The sequence below is a fragment of the Barbatula barbatula genome, assembly GCF_947034865.1.
Source record: "Barbatula barbatula genome assembly, chromosome: 12".
NCBI classification, from domain to species: Eukaryota; Metazoa; Chordata; class Actinopteri; order Cypriniformes; family Nemacheilidae; genus Barbatula; species Barbatula barbatula.
Window position 1 is genome coordinate 16,005,516 of NC_136775.1, and position 27,314 is coordinate 16,032,829.

Below are 27,314 nucleotides of genomic sequence, written 5' to 3' on the forward strand. Positions count from 1 at the left end.
TTTTAAAGGTATTTTGTTTTTCTGTTTAATTTCCAATTGACCTTAATAGTTCTACTTCGTCAGGGCTGTCAAAATATCAGATTTTCACTTTACGATTATTGTGGCCAAAAGTAGGCTATTCACTGTGATGATACTCACAATGTCTATTTAAGGTTTTTAACATATGAAGAAATAATGCCATTCATTTAGTTTATATTGCGTTATCTTCCTTCTTGGCCAACGATTCACACTTAAAATTGAAGTGTAGGGATTGGAGAGAGAGTATGTACAGCAAAACTTTAAGAAGGTGCAGACTTATGTAGACTTAACATCGATGTCACGGTTATTTGCAGTACCGGTATATTGTCACACCCCTAGTGCAAATATTACAATATAATTTAAATGAAAGATTGCAAAAACTAAAATTTTGTTTCTTTAGAAAAATGTGGGCTTAAAATCACACACAATACGATGAGAAATGTGTAACATGAAAATATGTTTATATTAATTGTATTTGTACATCTCTTTCTGTGTCAGATGTGTGTAACAGCACTGATCTTCCTGAGGTGGAAATCATCAGTTTGCTTGAGGAGCAGCTCCCTCATTATAAGCTAAGAGCAGACACTATATACGGCTATGACCACGACGACTGGCTCCAGACGCCCCTCATCTTACCCGACGCTGCCCTCGACCTGACCACCGAACAGATTGAGGAGACCCTCAAGTATTTCCGTAAGCGCTCTTTAAGTGTTTTCCTCAGTTTTTTATCTGAACTGATGTTCTCTGGCTCAGAATATTTTCACATATGCTCACATATATCTGTACACTTTAATAATTCAACTGACTATTCATGTGTAAACATTGACCAGGTTCAATTTCCGTATCTTTCATACATGCATGAACAAACATCATATAATGAACATATAAAGGGTTATGTTTGTTTTATGGTTGCCTTCAAATAAATGTACAAATGTTAGATGTAATCCATGGCCGTTTAATTTTTATATATATATATATATATATATATATATATATATATATATATATATATATATATATATATATATATATGCATATGAGTTCTATTATGAAGTATATTCATTAAAATGCACATTTATCTGTTGCTCTTTAGTATGGAGTTGTATACATGTGCAGTTGGGTTCATTCACACTGGGTCTCATTGTCAAGCAACCATCCTACACTGTCTGTCATTGGCTGAACCTCCTGTCACTCACAGGACCATGTCCTGTATAAGAAGCTGAATGATCTGTTTGATCATGTTTTGCCGGTGACTTTATCATGACCTTTCTTTGAGTTGAGAAAATGTGTATGGTGGGTCATTGCCCTCCACGGATAACTTTTTAAATCGTTTTTTTATTGTGTTCAACACAGTCATTTGAGATAACAGCTCTTTTACATTCAATATTAACTAAGACAAGTTCAACTTGGGCCACAGGTCTGGGTATGACTTACAGATTTTTAGAAAAGTATTATACAAAGATATCGTTGTTGACCAGCTTACGCTAGTATAAAGCCCTTTATTATGTTTTCCTTTTTTGTACCTCATATCTTTGATACCGCTTATCTTTTGTTATCGCTTATAGCTCCCTGAATTCTTTGTAAGTCGCTTTGGATAAAAGCGTCGGCTAAATGATGTAAATGTAAATGTCATACCTTCTAGCTACATTTTCAGCCTTTATAAAATAAAGTTTATAACATCTAATGAAAATATGTCAGGAATGTGTCTGGGTCATATTTTACCCCAAAATCAAGGCATACTGTACAGAAAATGACCTTACATACCATTGCAATATAGTTTTTTTTAAATCTTGAAGCATTGTAAAAAATTTCATGAATAAATGTTATTGTACTATTTACATATTAATAATTTAAATTGTGCATTTTCAGAGTACAATGTTAAATGTAGACTTAAACTTAAATGTACGCTTTATAATAATAATAATAATAATAATAATTGTAATACTTGGCTTTTGACTGGATCAACTATTAACATGCTACATTAATATATTATAATAAAATATAATAGTATATGAGCCATAATATAACTAATATTATGTAATAATATAGGAGTGTATAGTCAGGACATTGCAAAAAAAGAACTTTTATGGTCCTAAGAATAGGCCACATTTTCTTTATCAAATATGACTTAAACACCATAGTAGGAAGAAACCAGACACATTTTTTTCTTCTCTTACCTCCAATCATTCCATGTTACCCAGTCAGTGTGATGTCATCAGTATGAGCCCGGTGAGCCGGTGATGTGGCAACTGTAAAGTCCCCCCCATAGCCAGTCCACGGCATGAAGTGATGACATCACAGCTTAGTGCACATAATGCAAGTGCAAACTTGTGATTGGATGATTCGCACTATCATCGAAAAGCTTTCAATTTGATGATAGATTGAAATTGATATCTTTAATAATTTAATCAGTTAATGACATCATATACTGTTATAAGCATAGAATAAAGAAATGATTTTAAAGACAGAGTTAAGGTTAATGTAGATCTAGGGCATAAAGAAGGCCACATCTCATTCACCGTCACCATGGCATATTAAGCGTGTCTCCTTTGTGCCATCTTATTTGTAGCAGTGCTTGGCACAGTGGATTGCAGAAAGTCAGCTGCTGCTTTTGGCAGCCAGTCAGAATCAGGACACCTGCCATCACTGGTAGAGGGCACTTATATAGCACAATGAAGATTCCACACATGCATCGCTGTAAGACAACGGCTGCTAGACGTGCGGCGGGAAAGATCAATGGAAGACTGTAGGAGGGAAAAGCAGAGGGGAAGTTAAGCAACAGAGCACATGCAGGCACACGTAGATTACAACACGGCCTGGAGTCAGAGCCAGTTGCTATGGCAACCCCTCTAGAGGGAGGCGCCATGGAAACGGAGACTGGGGAGGGCTGGAGAGTAGGAAGAGAGCGGCTCTGATGAAACACGCTCTGATTGGCTCGTGGTGAAAGTCCCGCCCCTCTCTAGTGTGATACAACCTTGACTTTAGCAGTACAGTTTCAGCAGCCTTCCTGCGCTCTGCTGGATTTTAGGATTTCTTCGCCCATCTCTGCTTCTCTGACCTTGTGTGTTCTGGATGCCCGTTGGCTTTGCTTTGTGATAGATTGATAGATCAGACTGCTGGGAGAATGGGCGGCCGTGGGTGCGTGTATGCATGCGTGACCTCAGATGCCGGACGGGAGAGTCTGCAGCTCACGGCTGAAGGAGACTGAGCATGCAGAGGTTTGTGGAGGCAGATTACTACGAGTTGGACTGGTATTATGAAGAGTGTGCTGACGGTAAGACCGCAGAGAATAAATCCTGTTTGCTACATGTATAGAAAGAGGGAGGGGTGGAGGAATAGATCACCCACGGGTGAAACACTTCAGGAAAGTTGTCTAGTAACATTACTTTGGTTACTGGGGTGAGATTATAAAAGAATCTTAAAGAAAGAAAGAAAGAAATAGATCTTGAAATGACTGAGACATGGTGACTATCATCTCTGAGAGTCTGACTGGGATTGGAGACTCACTGTGTTGCATCAGACTCAGCACCATTTTACATTTCATCAGATGACAGTGATTTCGTAATAGATTTCAATAACTCAGCTGGTCATTGACTTTATTTAAGTTATATATTATAAGGAAATACATTTTCCCTTTAACGGCAATTCACGCATATTGATTTTATATATATATATTTCAGACCTAAATCAACATTCCTTTAAGCCTACTGAAAGAGCATGACCTGTCCGACATGGAGAGACAGATGCATGAATGTATTGAATGACTGACCAGATAAGAACGTAACTGATGGTGTTGATCTTATACTGTCTGTCATTTGGCCTACGACTGATGCTTTATTCAACCAAACATACTTCATCATAGCTAAACATCCGGGTATCTTTGAAGCTCAACCAATCAGTCAGTTGTGTATTATTATAGCAATATATTAGCTTAGACTTGTTTATGAGATCGATCCAAACCTCATCCATTTTATTCCCCTATTTAAATCCGATATTTGGGATGCTTTCCTGTTCTAAAAGATCAGATCAAATGTCAAGTCTCTAACTTGTTGGACATGAAAATATCTGGTAGTTCATTTCGTTTTGTTTTTCATGCTGACTGCATACTGCACACTTAAATCATAACTAGTAACCAATATAACAACTATACACTTGCTGCTGTACTTACACAGTTCTCTTCATCTGGACTTTGTTAACCACACTCTGTCTCCTGTCTATCTCGCCACAAAGCATTTGGGGTACTACTACTACAGTAGGAGAGCTGAATTCAGTGTATGTACACAATGCATTGACACTAATTTCTTTCACTATGTAGTGACGATATCTCATAGGCTATTTCATTCCAGACTGATGAACTTTAAAGTAAAAATGTTCTTAATTTAAAGAGATGAAAATAATTTCATGATTTACTCACTCTTATGTCATTGTCAGACCTGTTTGACTTTCTTTTGCAGAACATAAATGAAAATATTTTGAATCTAATTGAAACACTTGACCCTATTGACTACCATTACATGTATATGGACACAGAAAAAATAATCATGGTTTTCAATTACATGGGGGTGAATAAATGATAACAGAATTGTCATTTTGTGAACTATCCCTTTAGTTACAAGTATTTGACATGTTTTTCTATATTTACAAGGACTTTTTTCTTGGTTAGGAGGAAGTTTGTTCTTTAAATATGCACATACACACACTGCTTATTCACTTTTATATATGTTGAGCCTCTTTCGCATTTTATTCCCTGAGCTTTCCCAGCACTTTACTACATGTCCTTTTCATGCCCGTCTTTTCTCGCTTTTCCCTTCACAATAGCACCAACACAAAGACCTAGCATGGTCACACAAAAGAGAAACCCTCCTCCCTCACGGCCACATCCACTGGGCCGCTCCATTCCTCTCCCGCTTGTGTTGTGTTTCCATGGGAATGAAGGTTCCCAACAAACCACATAAACAGGAAGTTCTGCCGCACAACAATGAGAATTGTGTTAGGATCTTAAGCCATTTGCATTCTGACAAGGTGGCAAATAAAATGATTGATGACACAACAAACCCAGACTTATTGTGCAAGAATAATGTGTTATTGTTAGACCAGGCGGAGCTGCGTCTGTTATCAAACTTCTCTTTCACATTGTCAATTCAAGTTGAGCTTAAAGTTGATTTGATATCAAAGACAACACTGTGCATTCCAGAGAAAAGTGTTTTGCTCTTAGTTGTGACGCACACACAGGAAGTTACAAATATACTATACTTATTTAAATCAAATAAATGTTTTGTTTTAAAATAGACCTTTTCAGTAATACATATAAAATACAATTTAAAATATATGTTTTATAAATAAATATAAATATGTACAGTATGTAGAAATATATAAATAAACTATAGTAAATCAAAATACAGAAATGTTTACAACTCTCATTGAAATATTTATTTATAACTCTAAAATATTTATGAATTTTGTTAAATATATTTGTATTTAATTCATTATTTCCCTTTTATGGAATAAAACATAACCTGAACATGTTTTAGACATTCACTTATAAAAAACAATCTATTAATATCCGTCATATTTTAGTAACAGGCGTGTCCTGACTCCGTCCATTTTTTATTTATTGTCCGTGCCGTGACAGAAGTCCTGTACTTTTTGTCTTATGCAGGGCAATGTAAAATCTTTTCATCAGGAAATATGTACAGGTACAGGCTCCGCCCACTCAACAGGTGTATTCAAACACAACTCGGGCACGCCTTGATAGGTTTCCATGGTGCGTCAGTGGAACCTACCATTCTCTCTTCTACAGAAGGGGGGGCAGATTTTGTATTTGATTAAAAAAACATAATTTAAACAAATAACATAAATTGGTTCATTTTATTTCATATAGTTTATCAGCAGATGCATAAAGCGACCCACAAAACTGTATTAATATTCATATTTTCCAGTGTATGTACACTTTGCTGTGAGTGGTAGCGGCCGGGGCAGCGAGTATCAGCATTCAGGCAGGTGTGTTTCAGTCAGTATCTGATCCGTCAGATAGGGTTTAACATCCACCCATCATTTCACTCATGGCCCTGTACCTGAGACGGCTGAGCCTGCCTGGGCTTCACTAGCCCAGTGACAGCATGGCACTGCCTCTTGACCGCTCAAATGAGGAGTACTATGAACACGACTCTTCATCTGAAATACTGGAAATATCAGCCTTGTCGTACTTTAGCTCAAACAATGGTGATGAAGATGAGGATTCGCTGGAGGAAGGTACGGTACCTGTGCCTTGTGATCTAAATATGATCCCAATAGTAAATGTCCATTTCCTGTTAACAAGAATGTTATAGTTAAATTAAACAACAACACTTGTGTTCATAAAGTTTATTATGTAACGGAATGGAATTTTAACATCATGATTATAATAAACAAAAGTATCATGGTTATCAGTATTATCACGGTTTTGTTAACGTATGCTTGAAATGTCCAGGAAAGTGATATTGACGTGACTTGTTAATAGCACTTTTGTTGTCATATACATCAAATAAATAACATTAATATGTATTCTAGCACGATGTAAAAGTTTCTCATGTTCAGGTTTAAAGGAACCTTAAGAAAATCAGACATTCATTTAAACACAACACAAATCAGAAAATCGTCTCTCTGCTTGTGTCGAGAGTAATCGGGTGTACTTTAGGACACAGGAGACACCTGCAGTCATAACAGTGACCGACACAGAAACACACGGAGCTTTAAAAACATCAGTGTGTTTAAAGAAATATCAAGAAATCGTCTTTCAGTATATATATATATTTTTTTCGACTAAAGCCCTGTGATCACAAATAAATGGGAGCAGACGAGTTTGAATATTGATGCGTTCATTTCAATAACATACTATTTTACTTGATAATTTTGCACTCCTGACATAAATGAACGAAACACATGTTTCATAATGCGTCTGTTATGCTGTTGCTAACATTGGCTGACACTGGACAGTAGTTACCGTTAACAATAAATTGGTACGGTTTAATGACAACTACAGAACTAAAATATGACATGATATTACTGACCGTTGGACGGTTTTATCGTGGTTTATCATGAAACCGGCAAGCGTTACATCCATTATGTTTATTCATAATGTTCTCATCGAAATTGTATACATTAGATTTATCGACTGCCATTGTTGGATTAAAGTTGTCAGTTTGCTTTGCCACAATCTTATCAGGCATGAGAGGAAACGCAAATCCAGCCGGTTTCGTGTGTTAGTGAAAACGAGAATTCTTTTTGATCTTACAGTATTAATCACACACTTACAGATAGAATTACTGAAATGTGACTCGGTTGTTACTGTGTATAATTGATGTTGTGATGCTTGGATTTATTATAAATGCTGAAATGCTTTGAGACAGAACACCGCTGATCATATCACCACTACGCGGCCCATCCTTACAATGAAACACGCATACCAGCCTACATTACAAACATGCCATTCAATAACGGTCATACTAACTAAACAAGAAGTAATCGGTTAGAAAAAGGACTAAGAAGGATTTAGCATTTAAGATGATGACGTGCTGTTTAGATTTATTGTAATTGTAAAAAGCTCTGCGACCGACGATGAATAATAACGCATTATGAAGCCCATCCTCACATTGCTATGCATATCAGCGTGCATTTCTTTACTTTGTTTAGACTATTGTAATCATTTGAATGCACTTTTCTCTTTTCACTCTTCTTCCTAATTTGTATTTAATAAAACTCTAGTACAGATCTCCAGTGGTAAGACTGTATATAAAATGTACGGTCAACAGCAGGCAGGTTGGAGAACAGATATACAAAAGAAATACATTAACAAAGATACGTTTATTTATTTTGTATTTTAAATAGAAACGCTTTATTAAAAGCGCTATTGAAAGTCCTGCTATTTATTTTGAGTAAACACACAAATGATGGGTCTGTGAGTCCTGTGGAAGTTTATTTCAGGACAACCAGAGTCACCTTTATTAATACACTAAACAAGACATGTGGGAGATTGAAGCGTCCCGCCGGCTTCTTTGTGTCCGGTTTACACTGTTGGAACTGGCTTCGTTGTGTACGGTTGCTGTGGGTTTGTTGTGTTGATCGGTGTTGAGTGCCATGGTACTGAGGGTCATTGAAGTGAGTACTTGTGCTAAAGGACAGAATCGTTTGTGTGTGTGAATCTTATCGTACTGGGAGCTTAGACCAGCTTCAACTTCATTTTGTGATGGTGTTTATCCAGGTGAAGAAATAATTGGCAAGCGTGTTTGTACGCCATATGTGGTTGATCCCAGTTGAACTGTGAAAGGGTGTTAAATCACGCCATCGTCTGGTGTGAAATGTCTGTGTTATACAATTCTGTTTTGAGATGTTTCACTTTTATGGCTATCGGACTACCTTTCAAAGTCCCCTGCATTTACTTACATTACTGTTCTTTACCCTGCATTATATTAAAGGGGTCATGTGACACGACTAAAACGAATATTATCGTTTGTTTTAGATGTCATTCAATGTGTATACACGAATTAAGGTTCAATTTCCACGTACCATGCATGTTTGTATCTCCTCTTTGCCTCTTTTTTTAACAAAGGTTATCGCTCTGAATAGCGAGGTGTGCTGTGATTGGCCAGTTAACCGGTGCGAAGTGATTGGTCTAATACTGCAAGCGTGTGATGGAAATGTAACGTCTCTTACCGTATTTGGAACATCAGGTTCCAAAGCAATTGTACAGACAGCTACGCCCACCTCACTTGCGTTTACATTTGGGCGGTCTTAGTCAAATCATAGCACGAAATGACGTAGATTTGTGTGGGTGTGGTTACACGAGGCGTTTCAGGCAGGTCTGGGTGAGCATTCACTTTTAGACAGAATGCATCTTTTATTCCGACTTTTTATCTTTTACAATTTTACATATCTAACGCATGCATGGGCAACTTATAACACACCAAAGACACAGAAAAATACGTATTCGCGTCATACGTCCCCTTTAAAGGCGCAGTAGCATAATAAAGATCTCGTTTTATAATGTTCATCAAACAGTAAAGGACGGACCGAACACACTCACTCATATTAAAGGAATAGTTCACCCAAAATCCTCACATAATTTAATCTCACTCTTCTCTTACTTTGTTTCTTTTGCAGAAAGATATTTTGAAAGATGTTGATAACCAAACAGCATCTGACCTCATTGACTTCCATTGTCTAAACACAAAAGATTTTTCTCAAAATATCTCATTTTGTGTTCCACTGGAGACAGATATATATATATATATATATATATATATATAGTGTATATATATGAAATAATTAACTATATAAATAAACCAACTTTGTGAGGGGTATTCCGTTATAGTTTGTAAACTATATTGAAGGAGTTTACTTGTTAGGCAGCGTTTCTTCACTCATTTACTGACACAAATGTGTTTTGTGGGAATTGGACACATGCTTCTTGGTAGTTTACTTTGGATCAAAATGTTTTTAAGATCTTGAGAAAATATAACTTGAGACGTGAGTGTCTAAACTTCCGACTGACAGTGTAAATACAGATGGGCTGTAAATATACCTTTAAAGGGATTGTTCGCCCAAAAATGTTTAAAGTTCCAAAAGGCTAAAGTGAAGATGGTAAGAGCTCAGTGGTTAGAGCGTGGCGTTAACACCTCCAAGGTCGTGGGTTTGATCCCAGGGGATTGCACATACATAGAAACAAATGTATAGGATAAACCAATGTAAGTCGCTTTGGATAAAAGTGTCTGCCAAATGCATAAATGTTAAATGTAAATGCAGGGGTGATACGTGAACTATTAAAGTGATTCCTGTGCAGAAAATTCTCATGTTATTTCATACCTGTATAAATGACTTTGTTCTGATGCACACGGAGAATCATATTTGGAAGAATGTTAGTAATTTTCAATTCTGTGACATTATTGACTGCCATATTTAATATTTCCTAAATTCTTCAAAATAACTCATTTTGTTTTCAACCGAACAAAAAACACAATATTTATTTCTACTATGGTTATGGATGATGTCCCAGAACTGAAAATTGCTAACATTCTTCCAAATATCTTTCAGTTTTGGGTGAACTGTCCCTTTAAAACACCTCTGGGCTCTTCATCCTGATCATATCATTTCTTTATATCAGCAATGAAATATTATGTATCGGTACTGTCAAACAGTACAAGTGTAACAGTATAATGGTTATATAACACTGTATGTGTTTCGTTCTGTTTGATGGATTCTTTATTAATTATGGGCTATTGTTGGACGATATGTTTAGACTTTGCTCTGTTTGTGACCAGGGCAACATTTGCTCCCAGTGTCATGCCAAGTCATGAATCACATTGTGGCTGTACTTTGCTATGTATTGGGTGGGATCAATAAGATTGTTTCCTATCAGCTATTATGACTAGAAGTTCCGATTGAGACTGTGTTATGTATAACTTCTGTGTTATTGCTTCTGGCCTTTGAGTGAACTGTTTTAGCAGAAAATGTTTGTGCTGATATTTGTGTTGTTACAGGACAACATGTGCACAGAGCATGCGCTCGCTCTCTGTACGTCGTGTGACGTAGATGGAAATGTCTGATTTGCATCGAATTTCTCACTTTTCTAGTTACATAATATTTCTTAGTTAGTTCTTAGAGTTCGTTCTTTATACAAAATATTATCATGTTCGCTATGTGTCATAGTTGGCCTTTTCTTATCAGAGTTGCATTCACTTTGTAAAATGCAATGTTTATTGTGCATAAATGCAGTGTTTATCTGTTTCAATGCTAAATATGTAGTCATTTCTCAAATATGTTCTCCTATAAAGCAGAACAAGCCATTCATTGGATGATTCTAACAAAAAGTGTGAAAAATGCTTTGCGGGACAGTAAAAATAAAATGTATGTGCGTGCCTGAGCTTTACATGGGACCGGCCAACCAAAGTTGATGGCGGGGTATCTGTTTGGCCAACCAATAGAGGACAGGGAAACAGGTTTGAGAGTCGTTTTTGCTTATTTATTTGTTAATTTATAGTAAAGGCACATCATTTACACACTTCAGGTCATTTTGACCTAAATATGCCCTGCAGGGAACATCCCAGCGCAGTTTACTGGACGGTATTATCATTTATATCAACAACAAAGACAAATAATTGTAAAATTTGATGTTTATTGCATTGAGATCAGCATAAGCTGGAACGACAGAAACATACCGTAAAGTAATAGTTGTTTCCTTTAAATTTCAGGATATAAGGAGCTTTTCTGTTAAAATTAGCTGTTTTTTATTTTAGAGTGTTATTTTACAGGGTTTCACCGTATTGCAAAAATAAAAATAAAATGTAATCTTGTTTAAAAAAAAAGATTTTTTGGCAGTTGTGCCAACAATAAAATAATAAATTATAAAATCATCTTGTAAAATAAAAATGTTCCTCTGTAAAATTGCATAGCTTTCCTGCGGTCTTGTCCTATACTTTTACATTTTCTTGACCATACTTCAAAAATACATAAAGATCTGTCACAGTATACACTGAGTTATTAATAAACGTAAACATGCTGACATTGAGATCATGCGATGGTGGTAATGTGTGTTGTTAATGTTTTATCTTTGTTGGGGTCAACACCACCCAGAGAGAGGCTTGCAGAAGAGACTGTGATAACCTGACTGAAATCATTGTCTTATTACACTGTATTACAGTGATAGTTCACCCAAAAATGTTATTCCATCATCATTTGCTCACCCACATGCCACTTCATACCTGTATAAATGAGAGAAAGATATTTGGAAGAATGTTAGTCATATTCAGTTCCGGGACATCTTAGGAAACGTTTCATGGAAGTCAAAGGTTTGTTTTCCTCAATCCTTCAAAATATCAAATTTTGTGTTCAACAGAACAAAGAAATGTATACAGCTTTAAAACACCCGAGGGTGAGTAACAGAATTTTAGTTTTTGGGTGAATCATCCCTTTAATACGGCCTACTATAGCAATTTGATGTTTGCATCAGGTCATATTTATATACCACGATCATGTTTTATCTCTTGGACTTTTTGGACCATTGCAAATGAACAGAATCAAATGTAACAGGTGTGATTTAGTTGTTTTCTCTTAGTCTGGTACACGTGTGGTGTAAATAGCACTTAAACATTACACTTTTACTCTATGTTTGTCATTGTTGCTTGTTATACATTAACCTCTACTTTCCGGATGAATTTTTAATGGAGTCAACAATAACAAATATCAACTCATGTTTGCGTGATTCTCTGTTCCCACAGTTCTGTGTGCCGATCGCGTGGGCCAGATGACTAAAACATATAATGACATAGACGCTGTGACACGTCTCTTGGAAGAGGTGAGCCGTGGAAGTGGGTGGATGGGTCAGTGGCTAATATAGATGTGTATATATATTGTATTGTATTTTTTCTCACCTGTGTGATCCAGATCTTCAGATATGTCCATACTGTAGTTACACGAGTAATAATGTCTTGCACTGTGTGGTGTTGTTGTTTGTTTTGGAGAACATGAATTATTTGTAATGTTTGTTCTGGATCCAGGTTGATATTTTGCTTTCATTTATTTATATTCCGTTGTTAAATATTGACGTACCTAACCAGGTCGCAAGTACCCTCATGCTGTGCAAAATTAGCATAGGCCGAGCAAATGTTCGTCTTTCACTATTTTTGCTTCAGTCAAGTTCGTCTAAAGACGGCCAGAACACTCAGGGGATCTTTTTTCTCTGTGTCCTTTCAGAAAGAGAGAGATTTGGAGTTGGCGGCACGTATCGGTCAGTCCCTGCTGAAAAAGAACAAAACTCTGAGCGAAAGAAACTCCTTCCTGGAGGAGCAGGTGGAGCACATACGAGAAGAGGTGAGAGTCGGTTGTTCATTCTGCTTGATTTTTTTATTACTTCAAAAATGCTAAGGAATGCTTCAGTTTTTTATATGGAAGTCAAGCTGCATTACTATTTAAGTAGAGGACCTTTATTTTGAAACATTTACGTGCAGCAGAACACATCTGCATTTAGGGAATTCAAATTTAGCAATATTTTGTGATCATGTACTCACTTACAGTGAAATATCATGACAAATATCAGGACATTTTACTCTCACTAAAAAAGTGTCTTGTAATTATATATTTAAGTACTGAGTAATAATTATTAACTACATGTACTTTCTATAGAGTTGGGTTTAGTTATATGTAATTATGAAAAAATATATTGTAGTAAATACATGTAATGTGTAATAAGGGGACTGTAAAATAAAGTGTTTCTCATGTATTGGCCAAATCATTGTTTAGAAAATATCATTCGCGTGATATAAAACCAACGAAAGTGTATGACATTTCCTAACCAATATAGTGAAACAAACGTGTGTGTGTGTGTGTAGGTGTCTCAGTTGCGTCATGATCTGTCCATGAAGGATGAGCTCCTGCAGTTCTACACCAGTGCAGCTGAAGAGAGTGATGGAGATTCAGCTTCTACCACACCGTGAGTTTCCGTTAACCTTGTGTTGGTGCTTAAGAGGAAAGCTTTGTATGTTTATTCGTATTGTAAAATACTTTCTTTCATCCCAGTCTAATGTGAATAGACAGCTACTGTATGTGTAAGCCGGATCTCTTCGATCAAGGCTCTTAAAACATGGCTCTGTTTGTTTGAGCACTAGCCGTGACCAGGCCAAGCACCAACTATATTCCTCGTCTTAAATTGTCAAATCTAGCGAAACATCCTGTTTTCTGTAAGAAGTTATTTGCTGTTTTTTTAATTCGTGGATGTCTCGCTGTGATTTTCTTTGTGCAGTATTTGTCGAAATGACTCGTCTTTCTCAGTGCCGAATTATCTGCCTCTGGATTCACTGCAGAAGAAACTCAAAGACCTGGAGGAAGAGAACATCAGCCTCCGATCAGAGGTGAGACCAATGAACCGAGCCCAGTGTGAATGACCACTCCGGTCTTTACTACAGACACCAGTCCAAATACAGATCATCTGTTGCGAAATACAACTTCCTTGAGTCGGATTGGCTGATTTTAAACCAAGGTTTTATTTAATAGTTTGTTTTAGAACAGGAAGTCACGTTTACAAAGTATGAGATTCAAAGGGTTAGAGAAAAATGATGTGGGCTTTGACAGCTTAGTGGAAATAAATCTTCAATAGATGCTCTGAATTTTGTTCGAGGATCTAGGTAGCAAGTTTTCACAGGTAGAAAAGAATATCGCAGTTTGTTATATTTGAAATCATCAAGACTTGAACAGTTTGAACAGGCAGAAGTTAAGAGACACTTAAGATACACTCGCCCCTAAATGACAAATAAAAAAGCTGAACTGTGGTTGGTTGCATCACATGTCCGTCAAATGGTCTAATTCTATAAGCTGCAGTGAGTGACTACTGGAAAACTGTTCTCTCACATACTGTATTCAAAACGGCATCAGAATGGTCGGGGTTTCATACATATCAAATGTCTAAGACAAACACAATAGATACCAGTTTCATTCTCTGGAAAAAGACATTTGCCTGTTATCTATAGTCTTCAGTAAAATAAGCTGCAAGTTAAACTGGTTATAAAACGATTGTGGTTATAATAAAATAATAAAACTAAAAAAATTAACAGTAAAATATATGACACAACAATAAAATGAGCAAAGACTGTATATAAATACAACAATATTCAAATGAATACGCATAGTGTCTTCCGTAGTTCATATATGGTCATAAGTATTGTTATTTTTTAAGAATGGTGTAGTTTTAAATAAGTGTTTTAGTATGTCTTGAAAGTTCATGCCAACTATCCATATTTAAAATCCTCCTCGCTAAGGTGAGTTGAACCAGGAAATTCACCGCCATACTAAACTGTGTTTAGGTCGATTGAGCAGCTCTCTCTTTCTGACCGTATGCCTCCTCTCACTGAAACGTAAGATCTAAAGTGACGTACGTGGGACGTTTGACCCCATCGCAGGAGTGGAATTCCACGCCTCCCTGCTATAAAATCAACATCCACACCCTCACGAGACCCATTCACAGCAAAACGAATGTAATAACGTCAGCAACAATGGATGAACGCGTATCTGAAGAAAACCAAACGTAACCTCTCTCGTACGTCAACCTCGTTGAATCAGATCATGAAATGAATACTTGACCCAAGAAAGCTCTTATAATAGTGTCAGATGGCGACTTCATACTTTTGTAGATTCAATTCAACTCTGCTTGTATTGTTTTAAAACACGCACACTTTCGACGCAGCCTGTTTTGTCTCCAACAAGAGTCAAAGGAGCGGCGTTGTTAAACTATGCCCCTATTGTTTGAGCAGATTATTCATTAATGTGTGTGTGTTTTTAGGCAAATCACCTGGAGACCGAGACCATCTCGTATGAAGAAAAGGAACAACAGCTTGTAAATGACTGCGTTAAAGAGCTCAGTAAGTATCTATTACATCATCTGACAGCAGTTCTGATCAACAATCACATTACCTCAACATGTAAACTGATATTACACACTATAATCCATTCAATTCATACAGTATAAGCGTATCTATTCATCTGTCTTATTGTTGCATGTTGTAGTACAACAGTAGTAATGACATGAACGTGTCAAATGTGAACCTGGACGACAAAACCAGTCAATTTCCAAAACCGACATTTACACATCATTGGAAAGCTGAATAAATAAGATGATGCTTGGTTTGTTAGGATTGGACAATATTCGGCAGAGATACAACTTTTAAAATATCTGGTATCTGAGGGTGCAAAAAATCAAAATGTTTAGAAGAAATGGGTATGTTTTTAACGCTTATCGCTGTACTGACGTCGTGGAGAATAGATGAACCCGAAAGCTGAGATGATAAGCTTTATATGGATACCAAACTTGAGTGGGCAACTCCCAAAGAGCGGTCAGCAGCGACTCGGCGAGTGAAGTTCGTAGGCGTGTTCCTGCCCATTTTTGTCGCGATTTTCACAAAAATAAAGTTTTATATATTTACGGTAGAAAATTGACAATATCTTCATCGAACGTGATCTTATCTTAATATCCTAATGTTTTTTGGCATAAAAGAAAAATCAGTAAGTTTGACCCATACAATGTATTTTTGGTTTTACTACAAACGTACCCGTGCTTCTTATGACTGGTTTTGTGGTCCAGGGTCACGAATAACAAAACTATGACTTCATCTCTCCCACAGGAGATGCTAATTTACAGATGTCCACCATCGCGGAGGAGTTGGCAAAGAAAACAGAGGACACCTCCCGGCAGCAAGAGGAGATCACGCACCTCCTCTCTCAGATCGTGGACCTGCAGAAAAAAGCCAAAACTGTGAGTTGATTGCAATTTATATTGATCGCTCAATGGTTTTGTGTTTGACCTCAAAAGTGTGTAATCTGTAAGCTGTACCAGCCAAACGCTTTCTACATAGCTGTGCTACTCATGTGACAGGGGCTTTTGACATAGTATTCCTCCATATTCGCGGGAGCTCTCACTCCTAGACGCTTTGGAAAAAAGCAGTGCGGCTCGCGTTTTCCGCGTGGTTTTAGACGCAAGATGTGAATCGCCCCTAATAACGCTGCTCTTAAAGGGATAGTTCTGTATCTGTATACAGAACACAAAAGAAGATATTTTGAAGCACACTGATGACCAAACAACATCGGTCCCCATTGACTTCCGTTGTATGAACACAAAATAACTGAGACGATTCTCAAAATATCTTTCTTTGTGTTCCACAGAATAAAGACTCATATAGGTTTTGAACAATATGAGTGGGAATAAATGATGACAGAAAAATCGCTTTAAAAATGTACAGTACAGACAGCATATATTCATTCATATAGATTGGATGTAAATATATTCATTTATTTGGTAAGCTGTAAAATAGTATACGGTTATCCAGTCATGAAGAAGGAAAACTGTGAACACGATTTTCTTATATACTATTTTCTCATATAAAGTGCCCTCCGCTAGTATTGGCACCCTTGGTAAATATGAACAAAGAAGACCGTAAATATTAATCTTCATTTTTTCACCTTTTATTTAAACGATATTCCATCATTTCATTAAATTAAAACAATTTGAAGTGGAGGGAATATCATATTATGAAAAAAAGAATTCTCTAATACACCCTGCTTACAATTATTGGCATCATCCTGCAACCTCCATTTGCATGAAAAACAGCTTTGAGTCTTTTCTTTTATGTGTGACGAGGTTTGAGAATATATGTGGCACGTCATCTGAGCCCATTCCTTCATACAGAATCTCTTAAGATCCTTCTAATCCTGGTGCTCTCTTATCTTACATATACTATCTAGTTACTGTAATATTGTGTTGTGTTTGTTGTTTTTCAGTATGCACTTGAAAACGAAGAGCTCACTCAGCATCTGGGAGCTGCTAAAGACGCTCAAAGAGCCCTAACATCAGAGGTAACACAAACACACCAACTGTCTCTGTTCAGACTGCATACACAATATCATTTCAGCTTAATGGCTTTATATAACAATGAAGGACAGGTATGGGTGTGTATTGTTTGGATTGGATTGAACTGTCGGTCGGTGTCCGATCAGATTCATTTTCCGTTGGTTTTCACCTGCTCTCTGTGTTCTCATGTCATTCTGATTCTCTCTAGCTGAGGGAGTTGGAGGACAAGTGTGCGGAGTGTATGGAGATGCTTCACGAAGCTCAGGAGGAACTCAAGAACTTCAGGAATAAAACGTTGCCTCACAGTACACCGCGGAGATTCCATTCCCTCGGCCTTTTTCCCATGGTGAGACTATTACAATACACGGATAAATAATGAAGGAAAAGAAAGGAAAATTAGATATGAAATCAAACACATGAGCATACTTCATTATACTGTTGTTCGTTACGTACTGTTTTCGAGTCGATGTACTCTGTTATACACTATGCGTAGAACAACCATACATTTCATTTGCAAAACACACTGTGGGGAACATTGTACGGTGTATCCCAGGATGCAATGGACTTTAAGTTCACTGAATATTTTAAATTCTGTCATCATTTTCTCCCCCTTTCTTACGCAGAACACAGAAAAAATATATATTTTGAAGAAAGTTGTTAACCGAGCAGCGCTGGACCCCATTCACTATACATTTGAATAGACACGAAACCAATGCAAGTGAATGGGGGCCATTTAACAGCATTCCTCAAAATATTGTCAGCCTTTTTACATTTGTACATAATACTGTTTGTAAATATATATATGTATATATATATAACAAGCAGTACTATACCATATTATTTTATTATGAACGTTTTCATTATCTGTTGGTTACTATAGATGAACATTCTGCATTTCTGCTTGGTAAATAACAGTAAGTCTGTGACAGAGGAATACACACTGTATCACTCTTATCAAGCTGGCTTACTGTATTTAATATATCTGCGTGTTACAGGACTCTCTAGCTGCTGAAATTGAAGGTACGATGCGGAAAGAGATTGAGATGTCTGATCCAGAAGTAGAGGAGCAAAGGTGTGTTTGTGTGTCACTTCCTGTAACTCATGTCCCAAATCATGGTTCTGACTTAGCTTTATTTGAAAACGCACAAAGAAAGGTATATGGGACAATAATATGAATTGAATATTCTTGTGTACAATATTCAAAATATGCATTTATATTCATTTTAATAAGCAGGCTTCCTTATGCAGAAAATACATAATAAAACCTGTGTATGTGTTTCAGTTATTCAGCTGCTGTATGTCCAGAGATATTCTGTTGTGCGATCATTATTCATTATATATGTTTATTTGAACATGTATCTTTACGATTTGTCCAGGTTACACCCAAAGCGTGTGTTTCAGACGGTGCGTAATGTCAACAAGTCGGTTCGACAGCGCTCCATGGGTCCCTCCCCACAGAACATCCCAGGGTCCAATCAGACGTCCGGCATGAACTCCAGGAGGTCCAGCTGTCTGAGCACGCCCAGATCAAGCATGTACGGAGGGGACGGAAGCGAAATGGACAACCGAACCAGCAGTCTACTACTGGACACCCAATCACTTGACGGGTAAGAGCTTTCTGATATACACACAAAAAAATTGTTAAAGCTATAGCGTGACGTGAACTGTCTTTTATTAAAAACAAACGTTCATACAGTAAATAATATTTCATTCTAACATTGAACACATTTTTAATAATCCTAAAAAGGTACTTTTTAAGTTTGTAGCAGTCATAGTTTGTTTTATTTTTTATTTAACAATCGAAGTCTAGGATTTATATGTAAAGGTGTGTGTTGGTCAGGTTGTGAATTTGGGTTGTAAGTTTTTCAATATGGACATTAAAACCTTCAATCTGCAGCTCAGCAGTGATCCCCAATGATCTTGGTGAACATATTAAATGTCTTGATAAAAAAACTAAATCTTGAAAATATATAAAAATGGAAAAGAAAATGTATAAAATAGTTTTAGGCCACTGAGCAAGAGCAAGCCTAATTTTGTTGTTCCCTCTAATATTTGTGTCCAGCTCCGACGATTCCAACAAAAAGCCCGGCACACCTGGCACCCCCGGGTCCCGAGACCTGGAGTCGGCACTGCGCCGTCTCTCACTCCGTCGAGACAACTACTTGTGCGAGCGGCGCTTTTTCGAGGAAGAACGGGAGCGCAAACTTTTGGCCCTGGTGGAAGAGAAGAAGCATTCGTTCGAGGAGCGAGACTGTGGAAGCGGCAGTGAAGATGGTGGTCCTCTAACTCCAGCGGAGAGCATCATGTCTCTGGGAACCCTGCACTCGGTTTACTCCATCTACAGCACCCGATCGTACCTGCCCGAGAAGCTTCAGATCGTCAAACCTCTGGAAGGTGAACGAGTCAAACCCCGCCCATTCCCCTCCTTACTGATAGATGCTCTGTGGACGCTGATGCACCATAGCGTTGAGGACCTGTCCACACCACACTCCTTCTATTTCAGACACGAACAGCCTCGCTGCTTGTTTGAGATTTAAAGCACACAAATACACAGGCAGTCAATTTGAGAAGTGCGTAGCATAGGTCAAATATCAATCAAATATTTCCATTTTTTTGTATCTGACGTATTTGGTAAAAACAACATTACTGCAAAATCATATATTTCAGATAGCTTGTCATCGCTATCCTAATGCGCTAGATAATAGAGATGTATTAAAGCTTTGCCAGGGATGTTTTTCATGATACATTGTTTTAGATTTGCTGTGAATAGAACTTTCCACAAGCAAAATGACTTTATTTCGGAACATTTAAATTTTTATGTTAAACTACATCGGTAACAGGATCATTTCATTTACAAAGCTACAGCTTATAAGAGAAGCAAACTGTAACTGTGTGGGTTGGAAGTAGCTCTCTAGCGCCCCCTGCTGGTCATAGACGATGAATAAACAAAGCTGCTGCATTGGCAAACTATTATCAATAGTGCATTATTCTGGGAAACTCAGAAACCCACTCTTTTATTTTTCATAGTTTAGTACATCTGTCTTAGCCTGTTTCCTGCTCATGTTTTCGTTTTTCCCATTGTTTTATCGATGTTTAACTATTTTGTTTTCTTATTTTTCCGTCTTTTTCCAGTCTCTTCTGTGTGTTTATAGCTCTGTAATAAACACAACTTAAATTTTCCTCCTTTTCTCTTTCTTTGTTCTGTTCATAACACAATCACGAAGCATGACAGATTTAATTTTACAATAGAAGGTGATAATAGTGTGGGCACATGTGAGTTCATTTAAAATAAAGCTAAATAAATGTTTTACCTTTTATTAAACGTTCAGGGTTACATTTGTAACATATGAACTAAAATCAAGAACTTCTTCATGCACCTCATGAAACCGGTTTGGTGAAGGAACACCTGAATAAAAAATAAGAACGATTTCAAGGATAATTCATTAAATATTATCAATAATATTAATGATAAAGAATTTTTACAAAGAATATGATCGGAACCCGTATCAGGGTATTCAAGAAATATATTAATAATAATAAATACCCACAAATTGAACATACGTTATTAAAATGTATTTTAGTCCAGAATCGTAATGCACGCTAGGCGGACCCTGCAGTACAGCGGGTCTGAAAAACATCATCCTCATTAAACGCCAGCAATAAAGTCACAACATGTTTAAACACTCCTAGATTATTTAAAAGTTCTTGTGAATTTTAGAGAATTCTTTTAAAAATGATCAACAACAACATTACTTTTTTTTCTTTTATTGTTTTTATCTGTGATCTAATCTCTTCTCTCTCTTCAGGTTCGGCCACTCTGCACGCATGGCAGCAGTTAGCCCAGCCCCACTTAGGCGGCATACTCGACACCCGGCCAGGCGTGGTGACCAAAGGCTTCCGTCCGCTGGATCTGGACCTGCAGGAGATTTTCCAGTTCACCGACCTGGAGGAAGACGATCCAGGACAGCATTCCCCATTCGGCACATCTACCTTTAGCCTGGGCTCTCTGCCCTGCTCACCTGCTTCCCGACGACCACGTACCGACAATTCCAACAGCCATGAGGAGCATCTCAAAGAGAACGGAGGGACCCCTGGTGTGGGGCGAGACCGAGGGGAGGCAGAAGATGAGGAGGTCTCATCTGGTGAGAGACCCTCGTAACCCACTAACCCCACAGACAGGCACTGGGAGGGGGTGGGATGAAAAACCCACTAAAAACAGTTCGCTGCACCAGCGGAGTACCCACAATCCCCTGCTGTTTGTGTGCAGCCTGTGAGGGTCTGGGATGAGCTGGTTCTCTCCCTGTTCAGCTGCAGATTGCACACAGCCGCTGCACATCAAGCACTACCTCATCTGTGACGACATCTGCCATGTTGTTTTGAGTATAGACTTTTTATTTAATGTTTTACTGTCATTCCGCCTAAACTCATCTCTCTTGATCCTCACACATACTGAGAAATGAGAATAAAGTATAAATGAGTGTATAGAGAATAGGCGACCATACAGAGAATAGTCAAGTTTACAGAGGCCAGATATCGCTGCTGTCCTTCAGAACCTTGTATCTTCAAATATTGTCTGTCATAAAGCATTATTATTAGTCACACTTTATGTTTGTCACTGGGTTTTCCAAACATTTAAACATTAAAAATGACAGTGTTTTCTCCTTTCCCTAAAAAACAGTCAATTTGGACATCCAAGGTTTTAGAAGGACAGCAGCTACTGTAAATGTGACCTTAGCACTCCATCGGCGCTAAAAATGGCTTTTCTAAAGCAAAACTTTATTTAAAAAATGTTACATTTCTGTTCTTACAACTCAAAAATTACTCCGTTTGTCGCCAAATTGGCCAAATATTCTTTAGTCTCCAGCTTGTGTATCGTATCAATCTCTCAAGCCTGATAATATATGATTCGAACAGATAAATCATGACCTTCTTTTAGGATGAAATTTGACAGTAAACATGTCCGGGCTGTGTGAGGTTATGAGACTTGTACACTTGTTTACCAAAATAGTTGTTTGAGAATCATATTTAGTCTAAGTCAAGTTTCATATGGTTAATATTTTATGATTTACGAAGCTGCTTCAGCTCAACTTTTTTAGCTGAACTTTATTCTCATTCTCAGTACTCGTGAAATTCATCCTTAAATTCCTTCTTTCAATCCTTGCTAATTCATCTCAGCTTAAACTCCCTTCTGACCTGCATTTCCAGAATTATATCTCAGTACAAGGAACATTTACATACTTTACATCCACTTAAAGCCCACGTTTTCACAGTTATATTATACGGAGACTAACATTCACACGGCACAAACTCACTTCGCATGCGTTTCAAAGTCAGACCCGACAGATACACTATCCAGTGCTGATCCAGAGCTAAAGTATCTGCAGTTTTGAACACCGCTGCCCACACACACTGGACACTATTTCCCAAAATTACCCATGAAAATTTCCTGAAAATCCCGTCATCGTTTGCCTTCTGTCGTGATTCCTAACCCATACGACAAAAGGTCATTTTTTTTATCGTCCTAAGGACTCAATTGAAAGTAAATATGGTGTGGGTCCATCTAACTCCAAAACAAGGAGGACAAAGGAACCTGTGTACAGTTTGAATACAACAAAAGGTTGTAACTAGGATTTAATGGCAAATCTCAGGACCTAAACTATTCTATCTTTTCCGGCTTTTCTCCCCTGCTGTATAAATCTGTTTAAAACTGCATCAGGACAAAACACACATGCGTTACGTCACAATTTGTGCGTGTTTTTCTTTAAGATCCAATCTCTGCCGGCACAGCAGTAGCTTGCAGTAAGTGTCATCACATTGCATGAAGTGTGATCAGAGCCTGAAGCAGTTCGCCTTTCCCCGTGTAGTTATATTAGTATGTCTGTGTGTGTTGTTGTGTACTGACCTTTGTCTCTCCTCTCTCGCCGTCCCCAGTGCATTTCCCTGGTAAATGTATGTCTCACACCAGCTCAACGTACACCTTCACTACCTGCAGGATACTTCACCCTTCAGATGAGCTCACCAGAGTCACGCCCAGGTACAACCGCATCAGTACATCCTACATCACCGACATGTGTTTTTACTTTTGAGTTTGTTGTAGTTAATATTAGTATTTGTAAAGCTTCATTATACCTTTTTTGTAAGTTTGTTGGTTCATTTTTCCGTGAAACTTGATGTCGGCCTTAACACTAATGACGTAAATACCAGACTATAATTTTACTGATAATATTGTCTACCGTGTTTAATAAAGTGGGCACTTGTAACCATGAATTGACAAATGAGACATCCTGCAATCTTTAGAACGACAAGTTCACGATGTTCAGACCACATCGAGTGTGTCATTTGGGTCAGGTATCTGTTGTTAAAATGTCATTCTCCTGACAGATAGCTCATGTCTTTGGCAGCGAGTACATTTGTGTGATTGGCTCTCTGCAGGTCATACGATGAGGATGAGGAAGCGGCTCTTTATCGTGTCGTTTTGGTCACGGGCATAGAACATGCTCACTGAACACCGCCCCCTTGGGGTGAGAAGAAATAGCACGACGAGCCTGGTGCTGATAGGGAACTGCGATGGGAGTGTTGCTATTCTCTAACCAAACTCGAACCTCTCTAATGCTGTCATAACTGTTTTGTGGGAAGTTTCTTAACTTACACCGAAGTCTGTTTGTGAAAGACCGTACTGATTTGACGGATGTATGTGTAAAGAACTCAAGCTGTAGAAATGCATTTAGGCATGAATCATATTTTTGTGGTTCAGTCCTGAGGGCATGAGAGTTATGAATGCTAACATGTGTCAAGAGTTTAAATGTGTAACAGTTAAGAGATAATGGAACATCTTTAATGTTCTAATGTGAACGTACAGGTGTCTTGCACTAGCCCAGCAGTTATGTGGACACATAAGACACACTTAAATGTCATGCTGTTTGATAAACACATGCTAAACCAAGTGGCGTTTATTTAAAAAAGCAACAACGCAACCCCATTTTCAAGCAAACAAATGTAAATGATACAGTCATAGATATTAAAACGAAGAACAAATGTATTTGGACATAATCTGGCTGAGAAAATTGAAGTTAGTTCTGAGGAAACTTTGGCATAATTTCTTAATGCTAATATGCTAATTTAAAACTACAATATGTAATTTTTTGGTTAAAAATTTAAATGTGTTATTGAAGTAAATAATGAAGTATGTGTTGAAAACAATCTCCTCACCATATCCGAATTCACAGCTTTAAATAAATAAACATGTAATTCAGGTTTTTTTCTACACATGAATGTATGTAAATTAACTTGCAGTTTGATGTTTCACACAAAGATGGCGATAGAGAGGCAACAGTTGTGCATTGAAACTTATTCAAAACTGTACATTATTACAGGTTCTGTGTCTCAATAGTCCATATACTTTTTGTGGCTACATAACTTGCATCTGACTAGCCCAATTTCTCCAGTGAAGGATCTTTCCTGGATTTCGGTTTGAAATACTCACAGCAAAATAACATGTGCACGGTTTGGCATGCTGCTTCTACAGCCAGACATTAGAATCTGATCAAAGTCTTTTTTTTTCTCAGCCTGTTGTCAGGTCCTTCGCTGGCCTCTTGCGTGATGTCCACTAGCAGTCTGCGTTCAACCCCTGTGTCCACCCCCTGCACGCCTCGCCGGCTCAGCCTGGCGGAGAGCTTCACCAACCTCCGTGACTCTACCAAGACCACCAGTACCTCTCTGGGCCTAGTGCGCCTCCTACAGGAGAGAGGCATATCCGCTGCTGTCTATAATCCTCTCAGCTGGGACCGGGTGGATAGAGCGCCTGCGCCAGACCCCTGCTCCTCAACTCATCCGGGCAAAGACACCCTTCCCTCCACCCCTCCTAACTCCCCCAGCAAATCAAAACACACCAGTGCCGTCTTACCTGTAGACTACAGCCCCTCAGACCCCCCCTACGAAACGTTCCTGGCTTCGAGGCCAGCCAGCTCTATCCTGAAGGAGGTGCGTGAGGCGGATGAAAGGGCTCAATCGGACTCGCAGTGTCAGACTGAGGTTAGTGTGCAGAACCTGAGGCTGGTGGACAAGGTGAAGAGGTTTAGCCTGGCTCCCAGAACTCTTACCCCAGGGTCCGTGGTGGGGATGGGAGGACCGGGACCACCTTTTGGGGCCCACGGTGTGGTGACGTCCCCCATAGCGGGACTGCCAGTGCTGAACTCAGGGATGAGACGAAACCGCAGTTACCCAGCTGTGGTCGGGGCTAGTATGGCTATGAAGGGCCCGGGGCCTTCCAGTGAGGATCTGCTATCGGCTCCTGGCCGACATAGACAAACTAGCCTCAACGAAAAGTGAATGTTGCCCCTCTGTCGCCCCCCCCCCCCCCTTCAACAATATATCATCCTTGTGACAACTTCAACAGTGCCTGTTATGACGATGATGATAAATGTAAAGATTATTTTGTTATAATGACAGCTAAACCAACCTGTTTCTTTCTTTGTCTGACCAACATTGACAGCACAACGCGTTCAGCAGCGTCATCGTATATTTCACGCCTTTTGTTCTCAAAACATTGACATTTTGCACTTCCTAGCTGCGAAAAAATAGTAGCATATTAACACAGTGGAAAATCCATGCTCCTCGGTCAGGATCATTTTCAATTTAAGCACTTTTTGACTTCAGAAACGGACTTAATGCTTTTTTTTGTGTCTGGTCTTCCTAACCCAACTATTATCTTGCTTTGTGGTATTTCAAGATTGGTTAGCAAGAGGCTAGCAAGAACGTTGATAGCACCTTAATGCTAATGCTATCCAACACATGAACAATGAGACCTTGTCATTCATTCAGCATTGATCCGATTTAGCTTTATGCCCCTCAATAGTGCCAGAAATCTATAAAAGTATAGATGCTGTTACAGAAGCCTTGCTTTATTTCATCCTGTCAGTTAAATACAACATTTCAGTGTCTAAACTGGCCTAAAACTACATTTAGTGCAAATCACAGTGTAACAAAACAGCTAAATGAAATGACTTTCAAAAGAGGGCGCTGTTGAAATAACTTGAAGATTTTTTGCGCATTAGCACTCCTCCACGGGCCTACTTGCTATCTCTCAGACAGCTACGAGGGCACAGTGTGGAGAAATTGAAACATAATCATGTTGCTTTTAATTTCATTTTGTGTCAGACCAACATTATTTATTTGTTTATGTTTTTAAGTGTGGATGTATGACTTGTGGGACTGCAGTATCAGCATCTGACAGGAATTGCAAAAAGATGTAAAAATGCTAAAAAAATCTGAACATCTGTTGAGGCTTTGAAGCCCACTGACTGATCGTATGTGAAGGATATGAAGTGTTAACTGTAAGCTTTAAAGATTTCAATGGTGCAATTGAAATTAAATCATAGTGCCTTTTTCTTTTCTTTTATTCTCTTTTGATGTCATCATTAGCTTATAGTTTTGTCTGCTACAGTCTGGATTGGAGTAAACACCATAACTGTGTTGTGTGTTGACTTCCTAAAGGTTTTAACCTAGATGACAATGTAGGTATAGGACGGGAACTTCAAAGGTCATATTAAATTTGATCTATGTTGAGGAAGCACATACAGTTGAAAGTGCATGAGACCTGCGTGTTTATCTCAGTTGAAGCAACTGGGATTTTTCAGGTGAAAGTATGAGTGTTTGTATTTAATCATACCTTGACATTTCTTGAATGTGTTTGAGAACCACAGACTGAACATTGATTTCAATGATGTGTTTATTTCATCAGATTACTGTGTATTGTAAATGGTAAATATGCAAAGAATATTTAAAGATGCTAACTTTTTTAGGAAAAAAATGGAACTTACAAAAATGAGAAAATAGGAAAGGGATGACAGCTGGCCAAACGCTGGTTAAAATGTGGAGGTTTTGATCCTGAATTTCAGAAGCTCCTATTTACATCAATAAACCAGGTCAGATT

General features: G+C 38.1%; 1 protein-coding gene across 3 annotated transcripts in view; it reads left to right on the forward strand.

Annotated features, from left to right (window-relative positions):
• The window catches only part of trak1a (trafficking protein, kinesin binding 1a), a 37,785-nt gene extending 10,471 nt beyond the window's left edge, over positions 1-27,314 (forward strand). For 2 of the 3 annotated variants that reach the window (XM_079469785.1, XM_079469783.1), the window contains exons 2-16: positions 517-711; positions 12,270-12,346; positions 12,745-12,861; positions 13,380-13,480; positions 13,790-13,898; positions 15,323-15,401; positions 16,161-16,291; positions 17,314-17,388; positions 17,592-17,729; positions 18,379-18,455; positions 18,760-18,990; positions 19,446-19,777; positions 21,190-21,525; positions 23,315-23,417; positions 24,949-27,314. In XM_079469785.1, the coding sequence (XP_079325911.1) occupies positions 12,296-12,346; positions 12,745-12,861; positions 13,380-13,480; positions 13,790-13,898; positions 15,323-15,401; positions 16,161-16,291; positions 17,314-17,388; positions 17,592-17,729; positions 18,379-18,455; positions 18,760-18,990; positions 19,446-19,777; positions 21,190-21,525; positions 23,315-23,417; positions 24,949-25,711 (2,643 nt within the window). In that variant the 5' untranslated portion in view covers positions 517-711; positions 12,270-12,295 and the 3' untranslated portion in view covers positions 25,712-27,314. Of the gene's footprint in view, positions 1-516; positions 712-6,055; positions 6,271-12,269; positions 12,347-12,744; positions 12,862-13,379; positions 13,481-13,789; positions 13,899-15,322; positions 15,402-16,160; positions 16,292-17,313; positions 17,389-17,591; positions 17,730-18,378; positions 18,456-18,759; positions 18,991-19,445; positions 19,778-21,189; positions 21,526-23,314; positions 23,418-24,948 lie in introns of those variants that run through there. The other variant, XM_079469784.1, reaches the window with a different exon arrangement.